The sequence below is a fragment of the Gouania willdenowi genome, unplaced genomic scaffold (genome assembly GCF_900634775.1).
Source record: "Gouania willdenowi unplaced genomic scaffold, fGouWil2.1 scaffold_51_arrow_ctg1, whole genome shotgun sequence".
Lineage (NCBI taxonomy): Eukaryota > Metazoa > Chordata > Actinopteri > Blenniiformes > Gobiesocidae > Gouania > Gouania willdenowi.
The window spans coordinates 327,505-347,504 of NW_021145215.1; the positions used below are offsets into that span (position 1 = coordinate 327,505).

The following is a 20,000-nucleotide window of genomic DNA, read 5'->3' on the forward strand; positions in this document are numbered from 1 at the left end:
AGAGAGGTAGTCATTTTGTTTCTCTCACACACATTATATACACACACACACTTTTTATACACATTATACACACACACACAGAGATAGAGAGATAGAGCGTGTGTGTGTGTTTGGAACTTGTTCACACTTGCCTGAAGCACATTCCCTTCTTTACGACTTAGTGAGTCTGTGGCTCAGTGTGTGTGTGTGTGTGTGCCTCATTGTGCGTCGTCATGCTGCTCCGAAGCTTCTTCTGTGGTTTCGGACACCAAACCTTCTTCCGGGTGAGTTTAAACAAAGAGAAGTGTGTAGATAAGTGTGTATCTTCACCTTTTACGTGTGGCTCCGCCCTCTGCAGCGTTGGCCGTGCTCTGTGAGCGTGCGTGTGTTCAGTGGGGTTCCCTCTAAAGGTGGGTCCTCACTCTGCTTGTGCTGACCTTTGACCCCCTCCCTCACACTCTTCTTCTCCTCCTACAGAGGCGTTTGTCCACCACAGCGGGGGTCGGCCCGTCCTCACCCTCACACTTCCTGTTGGGGGAGAGCGCCGCTTCCCCCTCACCCCCATGACCACCACGGTGGGCGACCTGCTGAGGGACGTCACACACGCTGAGCCCCAGGTGAAACACGTCGCCCTGCTCAACAAAGGTAACACACGGGGCTTTTATTTTGAAGGGGAATGAGTCAGGAAGTAGAATGCTTCATGTAGCGTGTTTTGCTCAGATGGTCAGAGGATCTCCTCCTGCACCGTCATGGAAACGGTTCTCAACGACCACTTCCTGCTCACCATCAATGACACGGTTTACAACGTGAGGTCACTGAGACCAGGTCAGTCTGTAGGGGGCGCTGTCTGTCTGTCTGTCTGTCTGTCAGTGTGTCTGTTGACCTCATTCTTCTTCAGGGCCGTCCCATGAACACGTGCGTAACATGGACGACATGAAACACTTGATCCACCTGCTCCACTCAGCGCTAACGCTACCTGAACAGCGTCAGCGCTCACAGCGCCTCCTACTGACCCGACAACAGGAACTACAGCTACAGCTGCAGCCGCTGCTCACAGTACGACGCTAATGCTAATCATGCTAAAGTTAAAGTATTATTACTTCTGAATCTACTGTTACTAATGCTAATGCTAATTACCACCGATGCTACAGCTGTTACTAATACAGTGTTTACTACAAATGTTACTGTTGTCACTGCTAATGCTAACACTAACACGAGGTTCTGTAGTGCATTCACTGACATGTTTTGTTTGAATGTTTATAAACTCAGGTGAAAGATCAGATTGCAAAAGAGGCGGAGCTCAGAGCAACCGCGCTGGGGTGGGCGGGGCTTGCTTACCTGTCATTGCAAGGAGGATTTCTGGGTTATCTCACCTGGTAACACGCACACACGTATAAACACTAATGTATGATGTGGAAAATGTAAAAACTGTCTCATTTAAGACATCAATTCATGTAAAATAGCATGTTCTGTGTCATTGCTAAAAATGTGTACACAAAATAAATCTAAATGTAAAAGTTAAATCTAAATCCCTCAATGTCTTGGCCTCTTCCCCTCTTTTTACTCAATGAGCCACAGTCGGTGGTGTGGGCGGGGCCTCGTGATTGACAGGCATTGACCTGCCCACTTTGCATAATTTCTAAACATTTAGCTATACACTTGGCAACAGATTTAACATTTAGATTTAAATATAAATGTAACATTTAGATTTAGATTTAACATTTAGATTTAGATATAGATTTAACATTTACATTTAACATTTACATTTAACATTTACATTTAGATTTGAGTTTCATGTGTACACATCTTTAATGGTTTTTAATGATATAGAACATGCTGTTTTACATTAATTTCTGTCTCAAATAAAACAAAAATTAGCTAAATGTTCAAAATATGTCGGCTATGAAAAAGTGAGGTGTGTGTGTGTGTGTGTGTGTGTGTGTGTGTGTGTGTGTGTGTGTGTGTGTGTGTGTGTGTGTGTGTGTGTGTGTGTGTGTGTGTGTGTGTGTGTGTGTGTGTGTGTGTGTGTGTGTGTGTGTGTGTGTGTGTGTGTGTGTGTGTGTGTGTGTGTGTGTGTGTCAGGTATGTGTTTGCCTGGGACATCATGGAGCCTGTGACCTTCTTCATCTCCTGTACGACCAGTATGATCTTCTTTGGTTACTACCTTCTCACCAGACAGGTAAGATACAGACTGAACTACAGACATGACGTCTGTGACTACCACTGGGACTGACGTCAGTGTTTAGAACCAACGGGATGTTTTTACGCCCATAGGAGTTTTCGTGCGTCCATGCCAGAGACCGTCAGTTCCTTCACTTCTTCTACAAGAGAGCTTTGCTTCACAAGTTTGACGTCCAACGTTACAACCAGCTCACAGACGAGCTAGCAAAGGTGAGCACAGCTACTTGTCCCACATGTTAGTTTAGCTTAGCACATAGCAACCAGTCCCACATGCTAGCTTAGCGTACTCAGACTCATACTGACTGTCTGTCTCCAGGTGAACAACGACCTGCGACGGCTACAAAACGCTGTCCGTCTGCGTCTGCCGGTCGATCACATCCAGCCTCTCAGAGACGCCTGAACTTTACCATGATGACAAAAGGCGTGGGAACAGAACATTTAATCCTGCACTTTGCACGTTTACATCTCCAATAATAAAGACTCTTTCTGCAGATACCACAGCACATCTTTACTGGTCTAATAGAGAAGCTTGGAGACAATGATTAAGGGTGATCATAATATTCTGAATCTAGTTTCATTCAGGAAGAACTTTCTCGAGTTGTTTGTTGAGATGTTTGTAATTGTTTATTGTAAACAAACATTGGCGCAGGTCATAGAGAGGTCCATGCTAACTGTGGATGAAAGTAGAATTTATTCAAAAACTCTCCATGGAAACACGTCCTAACATTGATGCTGCTATAGAACCCACAGAATTGTTGGGTTTTACACGGTGAATCCTCAGGTGTTGAACCTGGTGACGGCGCCCCAGCCCGTGTGAAACCGGATCCACTCGAAGTAATGAGCGACCTGCAAAAAACAGACAAGCTTAGTTCCCACTGCGCTTCTTTTTTAGCTTTGCATGTAGCAACCCACATGTTTGGTTAGCTTAGCATATAGTAACTTGTCCCACATGTTAGGTTAGCTTAGCAACGTAGCAACCAGTCCCACATGTTAGGTTAGTTTAGAACGTAGTGACCAGTCCCACATGTTTGGTTAGCTTGGCACGTAATGATCAGTCCCACATGTTAAGTTAGCTTAGCACGTAACAACCAGTCTCACTGGTTAGGTTAGCAAATAGCAACCAGTCCCACATGTTAGCTTAGCATAGCACGTAGCAAACAATCCTACATGTTAGGTTAGCTTAGCACATAGCAACCAGTCTCACATGTTAGCTTAGCATGTAGCAACCAGTCCCACATGCTAGGTTAACTTAGTACGTAGCAACTAGTCATACATTTTAGGTTATCAAAGCATGTTCCAGAGCTGGCTGGCTGGGGTCAAAGGAAAAAGGGGCGTGGCTATGTCATCAGCTCAAACCAATAAAACATGAGGTCACTTCCTGTTATGATGGCGTTACCTTGGTGTAAATACCAGGAAATCCCGGCTGTCCGCAGCGTTCGCCCCAGCTCACAATGCCCCACAGGTAGGCCACGCCCAGCGCATCCTGGCACACCAGCGGACCGCCGCTGTCGCCCTGGCACGAGTCCACATTTCCCTCCAAGTCGCCGGCGCACAGCATACCTGGTGTGAAGCGGTCGCCGTAGAAACGCTCGCAGCCGTCAATGAGCGACACGTTGGCCCAACGTAGCACGCGGGACGATCGACCGTCTGTGGAGATGCCGCGATCACGTCAGACGTTCACGCTTTCAAACCGGGGGTTAGGGGTCAGAGGTCAGAGGTACCTGCCATGCGTCCCCAGCCAGAGATGCTACAGCTGTGGTTCGCCTGGAACAGATTTTCGGTCCAGGGGACGCAGACCGCGGTGACGGCCGGGTTCTCCTCCAGACATTGTTCAGTGAACGGCAGCTTCTTCAGCTGGATCAGAGCAATGTCGTTCTCATAGGTGCTGGCCTTATATCTGAGAACCACGACACCATTAGCACACAGCATTAGCATTAGTATACAGTACACGTTAGCACTAGCACAATAGTATTAGCATTGGCATATATGTTAGCATTAGAATGTTAGTGTTAGCATGCATGTGAGCTAGTTAGCTTTAGCATGTATTATTGTTAACATTAACATGAACATACATGTTAGCATTAGCACATTAGTGTTAACACTGAGCATTTGCATACGCATTAGCACATTAATGTTAGCATGGGAGTACATGTTAGCATTAGCATATTCAAATTAGCATGCACATGAACTATTTAGCTTTAGCATTTGTTGTTAGCATTATCATGAACATACACATTAGCATTCAAATATTAGTGTTAGCATGCCTGTAAACAACTCAGCTTCAGCATGTATTATTGTTAGCATTAGCATGAGCGCTAATGTTGGCATTAACATCAGCATTAATGCTAGGGTTAGCATTAGTATTAGTCTGCATGTGAGCTACTTAGCTTTAGCATGTGCTATCGTTAGCATTAGTGTTAACGTGAGCATTCGCACATTGATATTAGTATGCATGTGAGCTACTTAGCTTTAGCTAGCATGTTAGCATTAGCATACACATTAGCATTAGCACATTAGTATTACAATGCACGGGCACATAAGCTAGTTAGCTTCAGTATGTGTTATTGTTAGCATGAGCGCTAATGTGAGCATTAGCACACTAATATTAATATGCATGTGAGCTACTTAGATTTAGCATGTGTTATTGTTAGCATTATCACGACCGCTAACGTGAGCATTAGCATGCAAGTTTTATTCTTAGCGGGAGTGGCAGCATCAGCATGTTAACAATGTTAATGTGAGAGTTTGTACAATGACATTGTTTGTTAAAGACAGTGTTAACATTAGCATGGTAGCATGAGTGTTAGCATTTTCCTGAACATTTAGCATTAATGCGTTGTACTAACCTTGGATGGATGAGGATCTTCTCCACTGGAACGATGTCTGTGGTTCCCTGAGCCTGAGTCTTCCTCCACAGGGAGAACTTTATTTTGAACGCTGATGCTGTGGGTCTGACAGACAGATACAGACACAAATACAGACAGACACAAACCGGTACAGGTACAGGTACAGGTACAGGTACAGACATACCTGACACAGTGGGCGGCGGTCAGGACCCAGCACCCTCCCAGGTACGCTCCTCCACAGTCGATCTTGCGTCGCTCCTGCACAGCGACCTGCCATTGGATCTGAGTCTGAGAGAGAGCAGCCAATCAGAGTCTGCTGAGGGCGGGGCCACTGACAGACAGCTGCGTCGGCCACTCACAGGGCTGGCCTCGACCCCGCCCACCACCCTCCTGACACGGCTGCTCCGCCCTCTTTCTGACGTCACCACCGTCGTGTTGGGAATGCCACAACTCAGCTTGGAATCCAGGAAGAGTCTGTTGTTCCTGGTCTCTGAGACACGGTCAGTTACAGACGCTTAGATACTGAGACACGGTCAGTTACAGATGCTTAGATACTGAGACACGATCAGTTACAGACGCTTAGATACTGAGACACGGTCAGTTACAGACGATTAGATACTGAGACACGGTCAGTTACAGACGCTTAGATACTGAGACACGGTCAGTTACAGACGATTAGATACTGAGACACGGTCAGTTACAGACGCTTAGATACTGAGACACGGTCAGTTACAGACGCTTAGATACTGAGACACGGTCAGTTACAGACGCTTAGATACTGAGACACGGTCAGTTACAGACGCTTAGATACTGAGACACGGTCAGTTACAGACGCTTAGATACTGAGACACGGTCAGTTACAGACGATTAGATACTGAGACACGGTCAGTTACAGACGCTTAGATACTGAGACACGGTCAGTTACAGACGATTAGATACTGAGACACGGTCAGTTACAGACGATTAGATACTGAGACACGGTCAGTTACAGACGATTAGATACTGAGACACGGTCAGTTACAGACGCTTAGATACTGAGACACGGTCAGTTACAGACGCTTAGATACTGAGACACGGTCAGTTACAGACGATTAGATACTGAGACACAGTCAGTTACAGACGCTTAGATACTGAGACACGGTCAGTTACAGACTAAATAAATAACAATAATAAGTAAATAGGTAAAGTAATGCAGACAGTTACTCACCTTTTCTGGGAGAGATAAATTCTGGAAAAGAAATGAATGTTAGAACGTTTACAGTCAAATATTCACCTGGAGGACGATGTGTTACCTGGAGACAGGACGGGAGGGGGGGGCGGCCCATTGAGTGTCTCTGCTGAGACACGCACACACAGAGACACACACACACACACAGAGGGACCGTAACAACATCATCACTGATGCAAGCATTAATGACTGTGTGTGTGTGTGTGTGTGTGTGTGTGTGTGTGTGTGTGTGTGTGTGTGTGTGTGTGTGTGTGTGTGTGTGTGTGTGTGTATGTGTCTCACTCTGTGCTGTTTTTAGTCCCTCAGACTCGTCTTCTCCACTCAAACAGTCCATCACTTCATCAGAGAGAGAATCAGCATGAACACACACACCAGACCTACAGAGGAACGCTGAGCCCCGACACTCTACACACACACACACACACACACACACACACGGTCAGAGTGTGTACCAGGTCATGTGACTCAGAGGTCACGTGTGCATGTGCATTACTTTTGCAGCACATCTCATCACTTCTGTCTCCGCAGTCGTCGACTCCGTCACACGTCCTGTTCATAGCGACGCACTTCATGTTACTGCACCTGAAGCCACAGTCTGCAACACACACACACACACACACACACACACACACACAACATCGATCAGGTCCTCCCACAGAAGCCCCGCCCCTCTCTCACCTCTGGACTCTTGTGTGCTGTTGTAGCAGGTTGCTACGGCAACGGTGACGTCCTCCTCCTTGTTGTGGATTTCACACTCAGCCAGCGACATCTCGTAACCGTGGCAACGGACGTTGACGCAGCTTTTGGGCAGATGAGTATCGGCCCCGCCCACTACCAGGGAGTCACGTGACACGAACCCAGCCGACCCCGCCCCCCTGTGAACATCGTTGTCACACATTGGTCACATGTTAATCACACGTGGGACAGCACGTGTGAGTGTAATCACATTAGCTCTCCCGCTTCTCTACAGGCTACGTTAGCAGACGCCGTGTCCCACAGGCGTCCACACACCAGTAGCTCCTCCCCCTTTCCACCGTCCTCGGGGACGAAGACTTGAACATATCCCGTGTCTTTGTCCAGAGAGCTCGAGAACTTCTGGTGCTGATCTGCACACAGAGGTCAGAGGTCAAAGGTCAGAAGGAAGCATGAGAACCTGCAATCCCCTGAGAACCAACCATCACACTTAGATCCAAAGTGGGACATGATGGGAGTTTTCCTCTGACAGGACACCGCCATCACCTGCAGAGCAGAGAGCAGCAGTTAGCTGTTAGCCTTAGCTACAGTTAGCTATGTTAGCATTAACTGAGCTGTGTTAGCATTTGCTACCGTTAGCTCTGTTAGAGTTAGGTACAGTTAGCTGTGTTAGCTAAAATTAGCTGTTAGCATTAACTGAGCTGTGTTAGCATTAGCTGTGTTTGCGTTAGCGGCAGTCTGTGTTAATGTTAGCTGCAGTTTGTGTCAGTGTTAGCTGAGCTGTGTTAGCGTTAGCTAAGCTGTGTTAGCATTAGCTGTGTTAGCGTTAGCTGCAGTCTGTGTTAGTGTTAGCTGAGCTGTGTTAGCGTTAGCTGCAGTCTGTGTTAGTGTTAGCTGAGCTGTGTTAGCATTAGCTGCAGTCTGTGTTAGCGTTAGCTGAGCTGTTAGCATTAGCTGAGCTGTGTTAGCTGAGCTGTGTTAGCATTAGCTGCAGTTTGTGTTAACGATAGCTGTGCTGTGTTAGCATTAGCTGTGTTAGCGTTAGCTGAGCTGTGTTAGCATTAGCTGCAGTTTGTGTTAACGATAGCTGTGCTGTGTTAGCATTAGCTGTGTTAGCGTTAGCTGAGCTGTGTTAGCATTAGCTGTGTTAGCATTAGCTGCAGTTTGTGTTAACATTAGCTGTGATGTGTTAGCATTAGCTGTGTTAGCGTTAGCTGAGCTGTGTTAGTGTTAGCTGCGGTCTGTGTTAGCTTTAGCATTAGCTGTGTTAGCGTTAGCTGCAGTCTGTGTTAGCGTTAACTGAGCTGTGTTCGTGTTAGCTGAGCTGTGTTTGCGTTAGCTGTGTTAGTGTTAGCTGCAATCTGTGTTAGCTGAGCTGTGTTATGGTACGTTCACACCAAACGCATTTCGGACGTCAAAATCGTGCCTCACGCGCGTAGTTGGACACTTGTGCTCATTGAATACAGACGCTTGTCACCAGTGTTGAAGATACTTGGGACGCGCTTCCAGCGCATCGAGGGGAGGGGCTTCTCTGTTACCGGTGGTGTTCATAGAATGGATGATATTGTGATCAGTTACGTTCATAATTCACCCAGTGACTGTGAAGTGGTGGAACATCATGTATTTTGGTGTGACTCAGTGTGTGCACTGTGATGTCAGAGGGTTATAGATAAGTGTGGGTCGTTCATCAGCTCTACATGATCCAGAGAGTGACTTGGCTTCATTTGCTCCTCGGCGCCATTTCTGGATTCATCAGAGCTGTGGTCAGATGAGTCGCTTTCAGCGTGTTTCCCGTGCCCAGTTTGACGATCTGCTAACCAGCATCGGCTCTCACATCTTCTACCAGGACCACAACTACAGGTGCTCTATTCCAGCAGAAGAGCCTGTCCATCTGTCTCCGGTTAGTGTTTTTTTCTTCTTCTCATTATTCTGAATACGTCACTGTTGGGCCGTTGGGGAACGCTCCTGATTGGTCGCCGCGTCGCGATATGCCCCAAAAGTCCAACAATCCCAACTCCAGCGTCGGCCGCGTTGGAGGCGCCGGATACACGTCAAAAGCGTCCACTACGCAAAAAACTTCAAAACGCGCCACACAGGACGCACAGCGGGATCTCCGACGCTCCCTAGAAGCGCGTCCACCATGTATTGTGAATGTACACCTGTCGCTTTTGACGCGTTTGGTGTGAAAGCGCCATTAGCGTTAGCAACAGTTAGCTGTGGGTCATGTGACTCACCTGACAGTACGAGCGGTACCTGCGGTGGTCCCGCCCACACACCGAGGCCGCGTCCACTGGCGGACACTGATACGCTGGTTTACAGGAACAACGGCCTTCAACGCAGCGCTGCCAGGGGGGGCAGAACAGCCTATCACAGGAGAGCCTCGTCAGCCTGGTTTACCAACACAGACATATACAGAATAGATCTATTAATAGATCTGTTACAGATACATAATAAATCTGTTCTTGTCCTTTGACACATACTTGAAGTAAAAACCTACCTTTTGTTTTGACATTCAGCCAGACCCCAAAACTCATCCGTTACAGGTGGGGCGGGGCTTGTGTGTGGGGGGCTTGTGTGGGGGGAGCTTGTGGTCGGAGGTTCTTGATTGGTGGAATTCTTCACCTCCGACAGTTCCTCGGTATCCGTCACAATGACCTGAAGAAGTCAGAAACACAGGGTGAGAGAAGCTGAAGTAGTTCCTCCAGGCCTGTAGGGGGCGGTGCTAACCTTTCACTTAATGTTTCATCACAGGTTTGTGTCTAAACTGTAACTGTAACTCTGCGTTTCACGTCAGCAGATCACGTTCAATGTTTACATTTTAGGACAAACAACACAAGTGACAAGAAAAATAAGAACGATTTAATGATTAAAGTAACAAAGGGTTTATTTGTGTTTGTTTTTTGTGTATCTGTGATGTCATTTTTGTGTTTTTTTTTGTACTTTTGGAAATTTCTCTGATATTTTGTGTATTTACAGTCGGTATGTCTGTATTCTTTTGTTAATTTTGTGCATTTCTGTTGTCCTTTTGTGTGTATTTCTGTGATTTTATACATTTTTAAGTTGTTTTATGTTCCAGACATGAAAGTAACACGTTAAACTATAACATCTTTGTTACACTGAGAGTACAGCACAATGTTTTTATTGTTTAGAAGATTCTGTGGTCAAATAAATACAAATAAATTGATTACATATTGATATGTGATATAAATTATCTGATTAATTTTTTTGTTGTAATAAATGTTAACATCTGTAATACATTTATAAATATATAAACTTACACTTTGAGATCCAACAACGAGCAGAAACAGCAGAAGACGACGAGCAGGTTTCATCCTGAAGATCTGAGATCAGAGAATGAGGACCTAAAGGAGAACAGTCTGTGTGTGTGTGCGTGTGTGTGTCAATTATTAGTGTGTGTGTGTTTGATCGACCCCGCACACGTGAACCTTCTGATGTTTCCACAGCTCCTCCTTCTTCTTCAGTGGTTTTGTGTATTTTGTGTAGTTCTTTCACTGTAGGTTGTATTTTATTATGATATTGTCTTAAATCATTAGCATTAGTTGTTCTGTAAATGAAACATTAGCATTAGTTCACTCTCTCCATCAGTGATTATCCACATTAATCAGACTGTCCTGTGACCTTTGACCTCTTTGTGCAAAAATTCCAAAATAATTCATTTTGTTTCTTTTTTAATATGTCAAGGTTTCATTTATTCCGACAACTTTTTTCAGGAAATTTACTTTGATTTCAACTGCCAGTCTTCCTCAGTGGCATCTGTTGATGGCTTTGATGTTTCCCTATGACTTTTTTTTTTTGCACTGTTTTGCATTGTGTGTTTTTACTGTATTTGCTGCGTTTTTTGGTCACCTGTTGAGGGCCTGCTAATAGATGCTAATTAGCAACGTTGCTATAATTTAACAAATTCACATCTTTTGTGGCTGAAGTAGAGGCTCAATAATGTGCGTGTGTGTGTGTGTCAGACAAACAGTGGATGGTTAATAGTAAACAGTGAGTCAACAGACGCTGCTCTGACCTTTGACCTCTGCCTACCTTTTACAGCATCATTAACAGGAAATCAAAGACACACACACACAGAAATATGTTACAATAATGGTTTTAAAAAGAAAAACAGTTCAAACAGTAAAATAATAAAAGTAAATCTGCCCCCTGTGGTCAGAAGAAGAATTACACACACAAACAGAAGCCGTCATTAGATTTTAATCCACACAAACATTAACGTTCCTCGTCTTCATTAATAGCATTTATTAGCACAGCAGCAGCATTTAAATCATCAGCGTTTGTCAGTATTTAAATCCTTTCTTTGGTGCGTAAAATAAGTTCCTTCGTAAGAAAAAATAAACACAAAGTGTTCGATTGAGTTCTTTGAGTGTTTCAGTTAAACTATATAAAAAAAATAAAAACTTAAATACAGAGTAAAAGTTTCCTCTTGAATAATATGTAAAATCCTTCCTGTGACGAGCCAGATCGATGAGGATAAACGATGACAATTATTGCACATGGTTAAGCTAACGAGCGCTAACGCAAAGACACGCTAAAAAAAGACAAATAAAAATAAAAAAGTCACACAAACTGCAAAAAAAACACGCAATATTTGGTCTTCAGGTTCGTACATTCATCAGAAGAAGATTGTAGCCGTTAGCGGGTGGGTACGACTAGCTGTTAGCTGGGGTGTACGACTAGCTGTTAGCTGGGGTGTACGCCTAGCTGTTAGCTGGGGTGTACGACTAGCTGTTAGCGGGTGTGTACGGTGAGCTGTTAGCGGGTGTGTACGGCTAGCTGTTAGCGGGTATGTAAGGCTAGCTGTTAGCGGGTGTCTACGGCTAGCTGTTAGCGTGTGTCTACGGCTAGCTGTTAGCGTGTGCCTACGGCTAGCTGTTAGCGTGTGTCTACGGCTAGCTGTTAGCGGGTGTGTATGGCTAGCTGTTAGCGGGTGTGTACGGCTAGTTGTTAGCGGGTGTATACGGCTAGCTGTTAGCGGGTGTACACGGCTAGCTGTTAGCGGGTGTTTACGGCTAGCTGTTAGCGGGTGTATACGGCTAGCTGTTAGCGGGTGTTTACGGCTAGCTGTTAGCGGGTGTTTACGGCTAGCTGTTAGTGGGTGTTTACGGCAAGCTGTTAGCGGGTGTGTATGGCTAGCTGTTAGCGGGTGTTTACAGCTAGCTGTTAGCGGGTGTTTACAGCTAGCTGTTAGCGGGTGTTTACAGCTAGCTGTTAGCAGGTGTTTACAGCTAGCTGTTAGCGGGTGTTTACAGCTAGCTGTTAGCGGGTGTTTACAGCTAACTGTTACGACTCTCTTTAATAAATAACTCAGTCCAGTTTGTGACGCTGTAAAAGAATCGAGTCTTGGAGTTGAGAGTTCTTCCTAAAGGACACACAGCGACCTCTAGTGGTCATTTGAACGCCTATCAACCTGTCATGTCGTCATGGCAACATCATTGTTTTTTTTCTGAATATAGATGAAATGCTAAATGCAACGATTCAATCTCAACTTTTCTCACTGTGAAGTTTAGACGCGCTGAACGCACGAGTGACGAGATTACATCAGTTATCCTGTTACCATGGAAACCACCACTAAATGTAGCCATGTGTGTGTGCTAAGGCTTAAAATTCAGTAACCAGAGGGTTGTTGGTGCTAATCCAGCTCCATAGCAGCCATCATTATGTGTGTGTGTGTGTGTGTGTGTAGGCCACTGTGGGTATAAAGGCTGTGATTGGTCGCTGTGTTGGTTTGATGTAATGGTAATTAAAGTAATTCAAAGGCAGATAAACAATAATAAAGCACATACAGAGACGTTATTTCAGTGTCCGTCTGAGTGGGCGGGGCCAGAGTAGGTGTGATCACTGCGCCCCCTTCAGGTTGCCGAGGGCTGCGTGGATCCTGAAATGAAGTCTGGACTCCAACGAGTAGTCCTTATAGTTGGACCTGTGCCAGGGATACAGGGTGAGAACAGTGTAAATACTACTGATGTTATAGTGTCATGTTATTGTTTAATGTTATGATGTAATGTTATATAGTGATGTCATAGTCTAATGTGATGTTATAATGCAATAAGAAGAGTCATCAACATCCCCACCACATTGGTTCTCATTATAACTCACAACCTTTTCATAAAGGTCCTAAATCTAAAAACTTAGATGTATACGTGAGTAAATATGATCAGAATATAAAATGACGAACTATCTGAAAGTGTTTCTAAGAAAAGCTGTCCCCTTTAAAAATACCTCCAACAGAATAAAAGAAATGGAACAATAACTCCGGAAAAAATAATTGCACACATCTCATTTTCGAACTCCATCAAGGTATTGATACCCTGAAGACACACATCGAATTTGGTTATTTTATCTTAAACAGTTTCTGAGAAAAGTTGTAACTTTAACTCATACGGATGGACAGAGCTCCAACCTACAGTATATACTCCTCCCACTTTGTGGTGGAGATAATAATGTGATAACGTACTTAGCCTTGTCTCCCTGTTGTTATAGTGTAATATTATAATGTAATAATGTAATAATGTAATAATGTGATAATGTAATAATGTTATAATGTTATAATGTAATAATGTGATAACGTACTTAGCCTTGTCTCCCTGTTGTTATAGTGTAATATTATAATGTAATGTGATGTTATAATGTAATAATGTAATAATGTTATAATGTTATAATGTAATAACGTACTTAGCCTTGTCTCCCTGTTGTTATAGTGTAATATTATAATGTAATAATGTAATAATGTGATAATGTAATAATGTAATAATGTTATAATGTTATAATGTAATAATGTAATAACGTACTTAGCCTTGTCTCCCTGTTGTTATAGTGTAATATTATAATGTAATGTGATGTTATAATGTAATAATGTAATAATGTTATAATGTTATAATGTAATAACGTACTTAGCCTTGTCTCCCTGTTGTTATAGTGTAATATTATAATGTAATAATGTAATAATGTGATAATGTAATAATGTAATAATGTTATAATGTTATAATGTAATAATGTAATAACGTACTTAGCCTTGTCTCCCTGTTGTTATAGTGTAATATTATAATGTAATGTGATGTTATAATGTAATAATGTAATAATGTAATAATGTTATAATGTAATAACGTACTTAGCCTTGTCTCCATATTGTTATAGTGTAATATTATAATGTAATGTGATGTTATAATGTAATAATGTAATAATGTTATAATGTAATAACGTAATAACATACGTAGCCTTCTCCATGTGTGCTGTAGCCTTGCCGATGTCTCCATGTTGTTATAGTGTAATATTATAAAGTAATGTGATGTTATAATGTAATAATGTTATAATGTTATAATGTTATAATGTAATAATGTTATAATGTAATAATGTTATAATGTTATAATGTAATAACGTACTTAGCCTTCTCCATGTGTGCCGTAGCCTTGCCGATGTCTCCATGTTGTTATAGTGTAATATTATAATGTAATGTGATGTTATAATGTAATAATGTAATAATGTTATAATGTAATAATGTAATAACGTACTTAGCCTTCTCCATGTGTGCCGTAGCCTTGCCGATGTCTCCATGTTGTTATAGTGTAATATTATAATGTAATGTGATGTTATAATGTAATAATGTTATAATGTTATAATGTAATAATGTAATAATGTAATAACGTAATAACGTACTTAGCCTTCTCCATGTGTGCCGTAGCCTTGCCGATGTCTCCATGTTGTTATAGTGTAATATTATAATGTAATGTGATGTTATAATGTAATAATGTTATAATGTAATAACGTAATAACGTACTTAGCCTTCTCCATGTGTGCCGTAGCCTTGCCGATGTCTCCCTGCTGTTGGTAGATCAGTCCCAGTTCGTAGAGTGAGAAAGGGATCAGATAGTGATCGTAGCGGATACGATTCTCACTACAACACAACGTCAACACGCTGAGGTCACACACACACGCTGAGGTCACATGTCTCCATGCTGAGCTGTGATTGGTTACCTGGAGAGCACCTGGGTGAAGCACAGCTCTGCCTGCAGCAGTCTATCCAGATGTTTCAGACACAGACCTTTGAGCAGCTGCACCAAACAGCTGTCATCAGCGTGGAACTCTGAGGGCTCTGAGGAGCACAGCGCACGCTACAGGTCACATGACCTCACGTTAGCTACCATATGCTAACATGGCTACACATACCGCTCTGGGCGCGGAGCTGCTCTTCGGCCGTTTCTACGGTAACCAGCAGAGCCTCGGTGCAGTCCGGCCTCTTCCCCACGATGGTGAAGCCGTTCCACACATACATCATTTCCTGTGGAGGACAGACAGAGTGATGACATCACAGACAGAGTGATGACATCACAGACAGAGTGATGACATCACGAAGGGGACATACCAGAGCAGGGAGGACCAGCGGCACTGGGCTGGATGACTTGTAGCGCCGAGACTTCCTGACGGCAAACTTCTCTGTGGGGATGGATTTACCTGCTAGACGCTGCTTTAGGCCCTCCACCTGCCTACACGCACACACACGCACACACGCACAGGCAGCGCACACACACACACACACACACACACACACACACACACACACACACACACACACACACACACACACACACACACACACACACACACACACACACACACACACACACACACACACACAAACAAACCATTCAATAAGTGGGAAAGTGTTTTTCGCCCCCTGCTGGACAGCAGTAAGAATGTACGTTATCATTTACAGTATATATCATCAGAAACATTCCCACCAGTAAGAACACGTTTTTCCACGATAGAAACCATAAATTCCCACTGATGGCGTAGGTAAACACGCAGTGTCGTTAATTTGCGAGGGCCACAATTTGGCCCAGAAAGCTCCTAAAAACCTTATTATTCTCTGGAACATTAAAGCACGTTAAGCTAAGCTAAGCTAACCCACAGAAACTGGGCTAAGAGCTAACGCTAACCACTTTATTAAAGCAATAGACCAGTAAAAAGTCTGTCATCAAACCACAAAGAGTCACTGATTTACTAATGGTCAGATTTAACACTTTTATGGAAGATAAAACAAATAAAGGTTAGCATTAAGCTAACGTCACTATTCATCCGTCACGACTTGTAAACATAATATTTTTAATCATATTTCATGTGTTCACAGACAGACAGTAACGTAACTATTGTGATTATTACACTTTAATATCCTGTTAGTTCTGCTCTCAGTAATTAATGATTAAATCATCAAATCTGATCTGGTTTAATTATAGGAAACACAATTATCAATCATAACTTTATGTAACTCATTATCAGATATAAATATTAAACAGTAAAAACACTAGTGGAGTTTTAAACCACTAGGTCAGTGTCCGTAGGAAGTATATAGCTATAGGAAAGTGGGAGGGGCCAGCAGCTTGTTCATGGTTTCATGTGTAGAGTGATAATTATTGTTTTCATATATATCAGAACACTGTAGGGAGTTGAACCTCATCTATTCTGATTCCAGTTTGTTGTCCTCATAGATCTCCTCATTAATCCACAACAGTCCGTTTAGATAAACATGGAAGCATTTATGAAATATGTATTAACGTTATCATTGCAGTTTAAACAAATCTGACGTCTCACACCCTGGAACCAAGCAGCAGCCATGTTGAAACACACGCAGTGTTTCTCAAATGGGGGTACGTGTACCCAAAGTGGAAAATTAACAAATAAAAGCATTAAAACTATTGGGTATTATAATGTTTTTTTAGTTAAAAATGATAATCAGATTAAATATTACCAGCAACTCACAAAATGACAACAAAAACACACAAAATGAGTGAAAAATACACAAAAATAACAGAAAACATACATAACAACACAAGAAACAACCAAACACACACTGAGAGACAATGATTTAAACAACACACAAAAATACACAAAATAAGAGAAAAATATACTGAATAATAAAAAGACCATCTTGGTCCAGATGACCATAAATGATAAAACTATAGATTTAAATCTATTCAGGAGGAACTACATACTGTTTATTAATAATGTGTGTTATCACTCATTCATTCATCATTATGATCTATAGATGTTTTTATAGATGAATTATGAGTAGAATGCAGTAGTCAGACATTAAGGAAGGACTTGGATTCTAAAGTAAGAGAAAAAAAGAACTAAAAAGATGAGTCAGCAGATATTTTTTAACGTATAAATGTTATGACTAAAGCACAAAATCTAGTGTTGATGGATTACATTTAACGTATGTTTCTAAGGAACATGTTCACACTAAGATGACATTTTCATACTGTTGTCAAGATATTAAAGATATTGTATGATTAATTAATAATGCTCTGTAATTAATTAATCTAATTAATCTCTTTTTTAATCGCACCCAAAAATTGCTGAAAAACGCCGTCAACTTGAGGTATTTTCATTTAAATGATGTTATTGTAGCAGATCAAAACGTCTTTATGAAGTTATTTAATGTTTTAACAAAGGGCTACGTGTCATATTAATGAGTACTTTAGTCAGTCTTTACATAAAAGAAAATACAAATGAAATAAAACATATGTAGTAGGGATGGGCAATATAGACTATAAAAATATATCCCCATAATCTCTGGTATTTATCATGATAACGATAAACATCACGATAAATAAAAACTGTAAATAAGTCAAATAAATTCACAAGTTAGTGTAAACAGGTTCTTTACAAACACAAATAAATGTTAAAACATCAACAATAGACACAATAACTGCTGACTCATAGAGTTCATGAGCTGATATTTATGGAATATATTAGTGTATGTGGGTCACTCTATTAGTGTTATTGTATGTAATTATTTTATTTCCTCACTAGAAATGAAATTATTTTTTTAAAAAAAAAGCACAAATAACTTCATCAGTGTTTTTACTGCTGATGACGCTTGTTTCATTTTTCTTATGAGTTACATAAAGTTATAGTTAATAAATAACTATGATTTCCTATAATTAAACCAGATCAATCTGATGATTTAATCATTCAGTATATTTATGTGTAATAATCAATAGTTACATTAGTCTAATGGGACCAGCTTTGTCTGTGAAAACGTGAAATATCATTAAAAAATAGTGAATAATGACATTATTATTTATGCTAATATTTATTTCACACAACATGTGACATGTTTAGTTTTTATTCTTCCATAAAGTGTTAAATCTGACCATAAACTAATTGATTTTATTTGGTCTATTCCTTATATGGAGTGGTTAGCATTAGCTCTTAGCTCTGTGTGTCGGTGTGTTAGCTTAGCATAATTAGCTTTAGCTGAGTTTCCAGTCCATAACGGTTGCTATAGGTTCATCCCTTTGTTGATGTTTATCTGGTTTTAACCAAGTAGTGGTTCATGATGTATCGTAGCATAGTAGCTTCTGGTAGCCATGACGATCACCGCCATCTGTGTGTGTGTGAGAGGGGCGGTGCACACTGCGGAGGCTCCGTTGTGGAGCTGCCATGAACAGCGTTCCTCTTCAGAGAATAATAAGTTGTTGACAACAACAGTTTTGTCCGTGGAACAAGGTTTTTATGGTCGTTACTGATAAACTGAGGAACAAATAGACCTCACTATTTACCGAATTTATCGTTTATATCGTGGGATGACATTATCTTACCAGTGAGAATGTTTTTGACGATATATCGTGAACAACGATATATCACACATTCTTGATATGTAGTGCTACATGCTAGCATATCATAAACAGCAAAAACACTTTCTGACTCACCGAAACCAGTGAGTTTGTTCATTTGTTCACGGTGTGCTCGCAGCATGTGTCTGTGCTAGCTGTCTGCGCTAGCTGTTCATGCTAGCTCTCCATGCTAGCTGTCTGTTCTAGCTGTCTGAGCTAACTGTCTACGCTACCTGTCTGTGCGAGCTGTTCATGCTAGCTCTCTGCGCTAGCTGTCTGTGCTAGCTGTCCGCGATAGCTGTCTGCGATAGCTGTTCATGCTAGCTCTCCATGCTAGCTGTCTGTGCTAGCTATCTGAGTTAACTGTCTACGCTGCCTGTCTGTGCTAGATGTTTGTGCTAGATGTTCATGCTAGCTCTCTGCGCTAGCTGTCTGTGCTAGCTCTCTGCGCTAGCTGTCTGTGCTAGCTGTCCGTGCAAGCTGTCCGTGCTAGCTGTCCGCGCTAGCTGTCAGCGCTAACTGTCTACGCTACCTGTCTGTGCTAGCTGTCCATGCTAGCTGCCTGTGCTTGCTTTTCGTCCCAGCTGTCCGTGCTAGCTGTCCGTGCTAACTGTCCATGTTAGCTATCTGTGCTAGCTGTCCGTGCTAGCTGTCCATGCTAGCTGCTACATGCAGGGGCTACTAAACTCTTTCTTGCACAATTCATACATAACTACTCTTCAGTTTTCCATGTTTCTGTTTTTAAAAATTGCAAAAAAAAAAGCGATTAACGGAGTTAATTTTTTTTAGCGTGTTATTTTTTCCTGTAATTAATTAATCGCAATTAACGCGTTAAAGTCACAGCTTTATTTTTTAGTGTATAGCTTGAGTAAATGTAAACGTCTCTGACCTGAACAGCTCCACCAGGTCCTCTCCACTCTTCTTCACCTGGTCCTCAGTCATCATACTGAGGATAGCAGCCTTCTGGTACACGTAGATCGCCTGGAACACACACACGCAGTCAAACTGCTGTGTCAGTGTGTGTGTGTGTGTCCGTACCTTGGACCAGCGACTCTCTCTACACAGCAGGTCAGCGTACTGGTAGGCCTGTTTCCACTCCTGCTGGTACGTGTGGGTCCACATCAGCTCCCAGTAACACAGGTGATGGACCTGCTTCCACTGCTGCTGACTACTGACACACTGTTCATACAGGGACCGGGCCTGCACACACACACACACACACACACACAGACACACACACACACGCACACACAGGCACATATGCACACGCACAGGCACACACACACACACACACACAGACACACACACACACGCACACACAGGCACATATGCACACGCACAGGTACACACACACACTTTATATATACACACACAAACACACACACACTCACACACGCACACACAATTTCAAAATCTGAAAATGAACCACACAGG

The 20,000-nt window shown here is 42.4% G+C and overlaps 3 protein-coding genes across 5 annotated transcripts in view; 1 reads left to right on the forward strand and 2 right to left on the reverse strand.

Moving 5' to 3' along the window:
* LOC114460561 (calcium uniporter regulatory subunit MCUb, mitochondrial-like) overlaps nucleotides 1-2,655 on the forward strand; it is a 2,727-nt gene extending 72 nt beyond the window's left edge. Inside the window, exons 1-9 of the mRNA XM_028442464.1 lie at nucleotides 1-263; nucleotides 338-389; nucleotides 457-624; nucleotides 700-804; nucleotides 878-1,035; nucleotides 1,249-1,355; nucleotides 2,062-2,158; nucleotides 2,254-2,370; nucleotides 2,477-2,655. The exon at nucleotides 1-263 is cut by the window's left edge and continues 72 nt beyond it. Coding sequence (XP_028298265.1) covers nucleotides 213-263; nucleotides 338-389; nucleotides 457-624; nucleotides 700-804; nucleotides 878-1,035; nucleotides 1,249-1,355; nucleotides 2,062-2,158; nucleotides 2,254-2,370; nucleotides 2,477-2,560 — 939 coding nt within the window. The 5' untranslated portion in view covers nucleotides 1-212 and the 3' untranslated portion in view covers nucleotides 2,561-2,655. The remainder of the gene's footprint in view (nucleotides 264-337; nucleotides 390-456; nucleotides 625-699; nucleotides 805-877; nucleotides 1,036-1,248; nucleotides 1,356-2,061; nucleotides 2,159-2,253; nucleotides 2,371-2,476) is intronic.
* A 186-nt stretch (nucleotides 2,656-2,841) lies between these two features.
* cfi (complement factor I) lies at nucleotides 2,842-10,617 on the reverse strand. Of its 2 annotated transcripts, none has more exons than XM_028442438.1 (16): nucleotides 10,206-10,617; nucleotides 9,425-9,582; nucleotides 9,162-9,315; nucleotides 7,410-7,473; nucleotides 7,181-7,340; nucleotides 6,913-7,109; nucleotides 6,728-6,829; nucleotides 6,517-6,639; nucleotides 6,299-6,340; nucleotides 6,214-6,234; nucleotides 5,366-5,496; nucleotides 5,191-5,294; nucleotides 5,007-5,111; nucleotides 3,882-4,057; nucleotides 3,557-3,807; nucleotides 2,842-3,006 (listed from the first exon to the last, which is right to left on the reverse strand). In XM_028442438.1, exons 1-16 carry the CDS (start codon nucleotides 10,257-10,259, stop codon nucleotides 2,938-2,940), a joined length of 1,911 nt encoding a protein of 636 aa, XP_028298239.1. In that variant the 5' UTR covers nucleotides 10,260-10,617; the 3' UTR covers nucleotides 2,842-2,937. The 2 variants fall into 2 exon arrangements, with proteins under 2 accessions (XP_028298239.1, XP_028298237.1); XM_028442436.1 differs by having other exon boundaries at nucleotides 6,299-6,343.
* A 480-nt stretch (nucleotides 10,618-11,097) lies between these two features.
* The window catches only part of ttc39b (tetratricopeptide repeat domain 39B), a 17,424-nt gene continuing 8,521 nt past the window's right edge, over nucleotides 11,098-20,000 (reverse strand). Inside the window, exons 13-19 of one of the 2 annotated variants that reach the window (XM_028442440.1) lie at nucleotides 19,605-19,766; nucleotides 19,456-19,547; nucleotides 15,311-15,431; nucleotides 15,115-15,226; nucleotides 14,923-15,040; nucleotides 14,726-14,842; nucleotides 11,098-12,871 (exon numbers count right to left, since the gene is read on the reverse strand). In XM_028442440.1, coding sequence (XP_028298241.1) covers nucleotides 12,787-12,871; nucleotides 14,726-14,842; nucleotides 14,923-15,040; nucleotides 15,115-15,226; nucleotides 15,311-15,431; nucleotides 19,456-19,547; nucleotides 19,605-19,766 — 807 coding nt within the window. In that variant the 3' untranslated portion in view covers nucleotides 11,098-12,786. Of the gene's footprint in view, nucleotides 12,872-14,725; nucleotides 14,843-14,922; nucleotides 15,041-15,114; nucleotides 15,227-15,310; nucleotides 15,432-19,455; nucleotides 19,767-20,000 lie in introns of both variants that reach the window. The other variant, XM_028442439.1, reaches the window with a different exon arrangement.